Here is a 7,840-nt window from a genome sequence, read left to right as displayed (position 1 = left end):
CTCTGCTGCGCAGTACAGTCATGTCTGACTAAGATCATAACATGGTGTCAGAAGTGCTTCAACATTGTCAGAGTCAACAGGAGAGATTATTTCACGGAGAATAATAACGCTCCTTGAGTTGTCGGCGTTGACAGTGACGAAAAGTAGCTAGTTAACAGTTAACTGCTCTCCTAAGTCTCGTCATTGAGCAGCCCAAGACAAAGCCATTGATACGCATACTCACCTCATTAACATCAGGACGGAATTCCGTTGGCCATACATCATTTTCACGCAGTCTTGCTCCGCTACTGGTTGGACAATGTCAGACACAACGACTACAGATGCCAGAGAGATAAATGTAATTTCATGTATAAAATGGCAACTGACTTCATAATAATAATAAACTTTATTTGTATAGCGCTTTTCAATACAAGTTTTAAAGGGCTTCACATCATAATAATTGTAAAAACTGTTCACAGATCAGGGGGGATGCTAACATGTCGCTGTTAGGGTGGGCACCAACAACACGCTCAGTTGTCTTGAGCATCATTATTTTCTTGTGGCGGTTGTCAGAGATGAGGAAGACTCAAGAGCTTAAATGTAGTTAGCTCTTGAGTCTTTGAAACTCTAGCGTCGATGTCATCACCTCAGCGGAAGTCTAATTAGCATAATACATCATTCCTGATCAAAATCTGTCTGTTTAAGCTATAGATATCTGTCTGTTTAAGGTATAGATATCTGTCTGTTTAAGGTATAGATATCTGTCTGTTTAAGGTATAGATATCTGTCTGTTTAAGCTATAGATATCTGTCTGTTTAAGGTATAGATATCTGTCTGTTTAAGGTATAGATATCTGTCTGTTTAAGCTATAGATATCTGTCTGTTTAAGCTATAGATATCTGTCTGTTTAAGGTATAGATATCTGTCTGTTTAAGCTATAGATATCTGTCTGTTTAAGGTATAGATATCTGTCTGTTTAAGGTATAGATATCTGTCTGTTTAAGGTATAGATATCTGTCTGTTTAAGGTATAGATATCTGTCTGTTTAAGCTATAGATATCTGTCTGTTTAAGGTATAGATATCTGTCTGTTTAAGGTATAGATATCTGTCTGTTTAAGCTATAGATATCTGTCTGTTTAAGGTATAGATATCTGTCTGTTTAAGGTATAGATATCTGTCTGTTTAAGGTATAGATATCTGTCTGTTTAAGGTATAGATATCTATCTGGGTTTTGCATGGGCTGCATCTCATGGGTTCTCCCTGACCTCTGCCTTGTTCTTGATGACAGAGGAGAAGCGGACCAGTTTAATCTCCTTGGCGTTCCCTCCTCTAGCGTCGTCCCACACATATTCAGGTGACAGCAGCTTGGTGGGCTTATTCTTCACCAGGTACCAGTTCAGGTGACTCTCCTCCTGCCACACAGCCTCAACACCCACAGACTTATCCACCTAGAGGGAGGGGGTGGGGGTGGGGAAGAGAGGGGGTGGGGGTTGGGGGGGAGAAGGGGGAATGGAGAGGAGGAGGAAGAGGGAGGGAGGGGGTGGGGACAGAGGGGTGGATATAGGGTGAGAGAGTGAGTGACTGCATGCCTGCCTGCATGCGTGCATCTGTCTGTGCGTACGTGTCGGAATGCATGCCTTTCTGTCTGCATGACTGTCTGTCAGGTATGAATGTGTGAGTGTGCGTTTTGCCTGCCTGCGTGCGTGAGTGCCTACCTCCAGGTGCTCCCTGCACGTCTTGGTCAGCCTATGAACATCCTCCGGCGCTCCTCCGAATATGTTGGCCTGGTAGTAGAAGTCTCCCTGGTCCTGGGGTACAGAGGCTGTGGAGATGGTCCGCCGCTCGTAGGGGTACTGGCTCCGGGGGTACATGTAGAACCTGCAAGATACAAGACAATTTTGTATTGTTACTTTATTTAACCAGGAACATACCCTTACTAAGGTTACGGTAAAACTTTATTTGGATAGTCTGTAGAGCACCTACAAATGTACTATCAGTAACATTTCAACTAATTATATACTAGCCCTAACTCTGAACTTAGCCCTTACCCTCACCCTAAACATAACCCTTACCCTAACCCTAGCCTCAACTCTTGCTTAGCAACAGATTTTTTGATAGTATGACCATCTGTAGAGTATCAACAGATGGAAAATCTTGTTGCCACTCCGTGTCACATTTTCTGGCCTTTTCTAGACAAAGAATCGATTTCAACTGCCTCTGAGCGATGAGCCCAGCCTAGGAGACTATATTAAAGGGGACAGTCTAGCGAATTCAGCAATTGTGGTTCTATCTAGCTGTGAAATAAATTCTCAGACGGATTTAGAGCTCTCAACATGAAAAAATCTGAAATAATTTAGTAGATTTGAAACACAACCACAATTCTCGTGGTCACAGAGGGACGAAAGCTGAAGTGGTAAGGAGTCTGCAGACATTCAAATGGTGTTTCTGTGTCGCTCAGAGGACTCTGGGTAGGAAATGCTCTGTCATCAGTTATATGAAATGGGGACTAAGTTGTACTGTCACTAAATATGATCATATTTGTTTTACAGTTATAAGAAAAGTGAAACCTTAGTAAGTCGTTTATTGTTTGATTGTTACTATAATTAGAAAGCATTTCAGTAATTTCAAGCCCCATTTCCCCACTTTTGTTGGATAGAGAGAAAATCATAAACCCAGCAAAAAAAGAAACATCCTCTCACTGTCAACTGTGTTTATTTTCAGCAAACTTAACATGTGTAAATATTTGTATGAACATAAGATTCAACAACTGAGACATAAACTGAACAAGTTCCACAGACATGTGACTAACAGAATTGTAATAATGTGTCCCTGAACAAAGGGGGGGTCAAAATCAAAAGTAACAGTCAGTATCTGGTGTGGCCACCAGCTGCATTAGGTACTACAGTGCATCTCCTCATGGAGTGCACCAGATTTGCCAGTTCTTGCTGTGAGATGTAACCCCACTCTTCCACCAAAGCACCTGCAAGTTCCCGGACATTTCTGGGGGGAATGGCCCTAGCCCTCACCCTCCGGTCCAACAGGTCCCAGACGTGCTCAATGGGATTGAGATCCGGGCTCTTCGCTGGCCATGGCAGAACACTGACATTCCTGTCTTGCAGGAAATCACGCACAGAACGAGCTGTATGGCTGGTGGCATTGTCATGCTGGAGGGTCATGTCAGGATGAGCCTGCAGGAAGGGTACCACATGAGGGAGGAGGATGTCTTCCCTGTAACGCACAGCTTTGAGCTTGCCTGCAATGACAACAAGCTCAGTCCGATGATGCTGTGACACACCGCCCCAGACCATGACAGACCCTCCACCTCCAAAATGATCCCACTCCAGAGTACAGGCCTCGGTGTAACGCTCATTCCTTCGACGATAAACGCGAATCTGACCATCACTCCTGGTGAGACAAAACCGCGACTCGTCAGTGAAGAGCACTTTTTGCCAGTCCTGTCTGGTCCAGCGACGGTGGGTTTGTGCCCATAGGCGACGTTATTGCCGGTGATGTCTGGTGAGGACCTGCCTTACAACAGGCCTACAAGCCCTCAGTCCAGCCTCTCTCAACCTATTGCGGACAGTCTGAGCACTGATGGAGAGATTGTGCGTTCCTGGTGTAACTCGGGCAGTTGTTGTTGCCATCCTGTGCCTGTCCCGCAGATGTGATGTTCGGATGTACCAATCCTGTGCAGATGTTGTTACACGTGGTTTGCCACTGCGAGGGCGATCAGCTGTCCGTCCTGTCTCCCTGTAGCGCTGTCTTAGGTGTCTCACAGTATGGACATTGCAATTTATTGCCCTGGCCACATCTGCAGTACTCATGCCTCCTTGCAGCATGCCTAAGGCACGTTCATGCAGATACACAGGAACCCTGGGCATCTTTCTTTTGGTGTTTTTCAGAGTCAGTAGAAAGGCCTCTTTAGTGTCCTAAGTTTTCATAACTGTGACCTTAATTACCTACCGTCTGTAAGCTGTTAGTGTCTTAACGACCGTTCCACAGTTGCATGTTCATTAATTGTTTATGGTTCATTGAACAAGCATGGGAAACCGTGTTTAATAAACCCTTTACAAAAAAGATCTGTGAAGTTATTTGGATTTTTACGAATTATCTTTGTGTAGACAGGGTCCTGAAAAAGGGACGTTTCGTTTTTGCTGAGTTCATATATTTTATTTTAATATTTTTCATAATATTTGTACTATGCAATGTATAATTATGTTTACCAGAAAGGTGAGTTCCAGACCTTTCTAGAACTATGTAGCATTACTAGTTATTGTTCTTATGAAAAACAGTTACTTTGGGGGGGGGGGGGGGGATGTCCATTCTACAGGACAAGTTTTCTTCTTTACAACCAATTAAAAAGATACACTACATGACCAAACGTACGTGGACACCTGCTTTATCGAACATCTCATTTCAAAATCCCAAACATTATTATGCAGTTGGTCCCCCCTTTGCTGCTATAACAACCTCTACTCTTCTGGGAAGGCTTTCCACTAGATGTTGGAACATCGCTGCGAGGACTTGCTTCCATTCAGCCACAAGAGCATTAGTGAGGTCGGGCACTGATGTTGGGTGATTAGTCCTGGCTCGCAGTCGGCGTTCCAATTCATCCCAAAAGTGTTCCATGGGGTCGAGGTCAGGGCTTTGTGCAGGCCAGTCAAGTTCTTCCACACCGATCTCGACAAACCATTTCTTTATGGACCTCGCTTTGTGTCGGACTGCCAGATGGTGACGTGTGATTCATCACTCCAGAGAACGCGTTTCCACTGATCCAGAGTCCAATGGCGGTGAGCTTTACACCTCTCGAACTGACACTTGGCATTGCGCATGGTGATCTTAGGCTTGTGTGTGGCTGCATGGCCATTGGAAACCCATTTCCTGTAGCTCCCCCGAAAAACAGTTATTGTGCCGATGTTGCTTCCAGAGGCAGTTTGGAACTCAGTAGTGAGTGTTGCAACCGAGGACAGACGATTTTTACGTGCTACGTGCTTCAGCACTCGGTGGTCCCGTTCTGTGAGCTTGTGTGACCTACCACTTTGCGGCTGAGCCGTTGTTGCTCCAAGACATTTCCACTTCACAATAACAGCATTTACAGTTGACTGGGGCAGTTCTAGTAGCACAGAAATTTTACAAACTGACTTGTTGGAAAGGTGGCATCCTTTGACGGTGCCACGTTGAAAGTCACTGAGCTCTTCAGTAAGGCATTCTACTGCCAATGTTTGTCTATGGAGATTGCATGATGTGCTCTATTTTATACACCTGTTGTGTGGCGGAAATAGCCGAATCCACTGATTTGAAGGGTTGTCCACATATTTTTGTATAGACAGTGCATTCGGAAATTATTCAGACCCCTTCCCTTTTCACACATTTTGTTACGTTACAGCCTCATTCTAAAATGGATTAAATATTTGTTTCCCATTTAAGTAACTATTAAATGTTTAAGTATTAACAGGTGTAGACGCTGGCACTTTAAGTAAGTAGGTAAGTACGTTTTACCAGGGGTGGATGCTGGCCCTTTAAGTAAGTGAGTAAATAAGTAAGTAAGCATTACCAGGGGTGGATGCTGGCCCTTTAAGTAAGTGAGTAAATAAGTAAGTAAGCATTACCAGGGGTGGATGCTGGCCCTTTAAGTAAGTAAGTCAATAAGTAAGTAAGCATTACCAGGGGTGGATGCTGGCCCTTTAAGTAAATAAGTCAATAAGTAAGTAAGCATTACCAGGGGTGGATGCTGGCCCTTTAAGTAAATAAGTCAATAAGTAAGTAAGCATTACCAGGGGTGGATGCTGGCCCTTTAAGTAAATAAGTCAATAAGTAAGTAAGCATTACCAGGGGTGGATGCTGGCCCTTTAAGTAAATAAGTAAGTAAGTATTACCAGGGGTGGATGGCGGCCACCAGTCTCCCCAGCGCCTCGGACCCCACACGGCCATGGAACCTCATGTCTACATCCAGGCAGAAGATGTAGTGCGCCTCCCGGTGGATGCGATCCTCAATGGCAGTCTGCTCACAAATAGATGGTTGGTGGATGTTCAGTAGAACTTCAATCAATCAATCAAAATGTATTGTCCTCAGATGTAAATTTGGTTTGCAGGCAGGGTTAAAATGATAAAAATACAGTCTATACAATCTACTGTCAACAACATTTAAACTAACTGGTATGCACTAACCCTATAGGCATAACCTCTTAACTGTAACCCTAGAAATATGTTGCCTATTATCAACAGTTGATATTTTGTTGATAGCTGGGACATCTGTAGGGAGCTACTACTACTACTACTACTACTAAATTTTCACATTTAGTCATTTAAATGCCTAGTTAAATAAAGGTTCCAATTTTTATTCAAATAACATTTAGCAGACGCTCTTATCCAGACCGACTTACAGGAGCAATTAGGGTTATGTGCCTTTCTCAAAGGCACAGACAGATGTTTCATGTAGTCGGCTTGGGGATTCAAACCAGTGACCTTTCAGTTACTGGCCCAACGCTCTTAAACGCTAGGCTACCTACCGCCCTACTACTACTAATAATAATAATAATAATCATCTAATAATAATAATATTAATAGTTATTATTAATAATAAACGAAATAACTCATAATGTAGTAATAATATGAATAAAGTGTGACCTGGATGAGCTCCATGCGGCGGAGGGATATCTCCTGCCAGCGGTCGAACTTCGGCACCCTCACGATGCTGAGCATCCTGCCGACACCAAGAGTCATGTTGCTAGGCACATCGCCGGGCAGGTCGGTGAACACGTAGTAGTGCACATCCAGCCCCACCTGGAATCACATTTCAATTAAATTGAATGGGATGGAATTTGTAATAAATTGAGTTATATTTAGTACATTTAAATGTAATAACATTTAATTTAATCTGGACCAATGAATAACATCACATGGGCAGGAGGATCTAATCCTACATCATCACTCCTACAGCAGTCTTTATAAATACGGGTCCAGATTTATTCCTTTTAGAAGTCTGCTAAATTATATATATATATATATATACATACATATATACATACATACATACATACATACATACATACATACATACATACATACATACATACATACACACACACTACCGTTCAAAAGTTTGTGGTCACTTAGAAATGTCCTTGTTTTTGAAAGAAAAGCACGTTTTTGTCCATTGAAATACCATCATATTGATCAGAAATACAGTGTGGACATTGTTAATGTTGTAAATGACTATTGTTGCTGGAAACTGCAGATTTTTTTAATGGAATATCTACATAGGCGTACAGAGGCCCATTATCAGCAACCATCACTCCTGTGTTCCAATGGCACGTTGTGTTAGCTCATCCAAGTTTATCATTTTAAAAGGCTAATTGGTCTTCAGAAAACCCTTTTGCAATTATGTTAGCACAGCTGAAAACTGTTGTTGTGATTAAAGAAGCAATAAATCTGTCCTTCTTTAGACTAGTTGAGTAACAGCGCAAACTGGCTCTAACCAGAATAGAAAGTGTGAGGCCCCAGTGTACAACTGGACAAGAGGACAAGTACATTAGTGTCTAGTTTGAGAAAAAGACACCTCACAAGTCCTCAACTTGCAGCTTCATTAAATAGTTCACGCAAAACAACAGTCTCAACGTCAACAGTGAAGAGGCGACTCCGGGATGCTAGCCTTCTAGGCAGAGTTCCTCTGTCCAGTGACTGTGTTCTTTTGCCCGTCTTTCTTTTTATTGGCCAGTCTGAGATATGGCTTTTTGTTTGCAACTCTGATGTTCTGTGAAGGGAGTAGTACACAGCGTTGTACGAGATCTTCAGTTTCTTGGCAATTTCTCGCATGGAATAGCCTTCATTTCTCAGAACAAGAATAGACTGACGAGTTTC

The 7,840-nt window shown here is 42.8% G+C and overlaps 1 protein-coding gene across 1 annotated transcript in view; it reads right to left on the bottom strand.

Annotated features, from left to right (window-relative positions):
* Positions 1–366: 366 nt before the first annotated feature.
* Positions 367–7,840, bottom strand: part of LOC139552796 (globoside alpha-1,3-N-acetylgalactosaminyltransferase 1-like) — a 39,376-nt gene continuing 31,902 nt past the window's right edge. Inside the window, exons 8-11 of the mRNA XM_071364840.1 lie at positions 6,608–6,763; positions 5,857–5,981; positions 1,696–1,858; positions 367–1,428 (exon numbers count right to left, since the gene is read on the bottom strand). Coding sequence (XP_071220941.1) covers positions 1,228–1,428; positions 1,696–1,858; positions 5,857–5,981; positions 6,608–6,763 — 645 coding nt within the window. The 3' untranslated portion in view covers positions 367–1,227. The remainder of the gene's footprint in view (positions 1,429–1,695; positions 1,859–5,856; positions 5,982–6,607; positions 6,764–7,840) is intronic.

The sequence above is a fragment of the Salvelinus alpinus genome, chromosome 24, assembly GCF_045679555.1.
Source record: "Salvelinus alpinus chromosome 24, SLU_Salpinus.1, whole genome shotgun sequence".
NCBI classification, from domain to species: domain Eukaryota; kingdom Metazoa; phylum Chordata; class Actinopteri; order Salmoniformes; family Salmonidae; genus Salvelinus; species Salvelinus alpinus.
The sequence above is the reverse complement of the archived record's forward strand: the minus strand, read 5'-3'. Positions and strand labels throughout refer to the sequence as shown.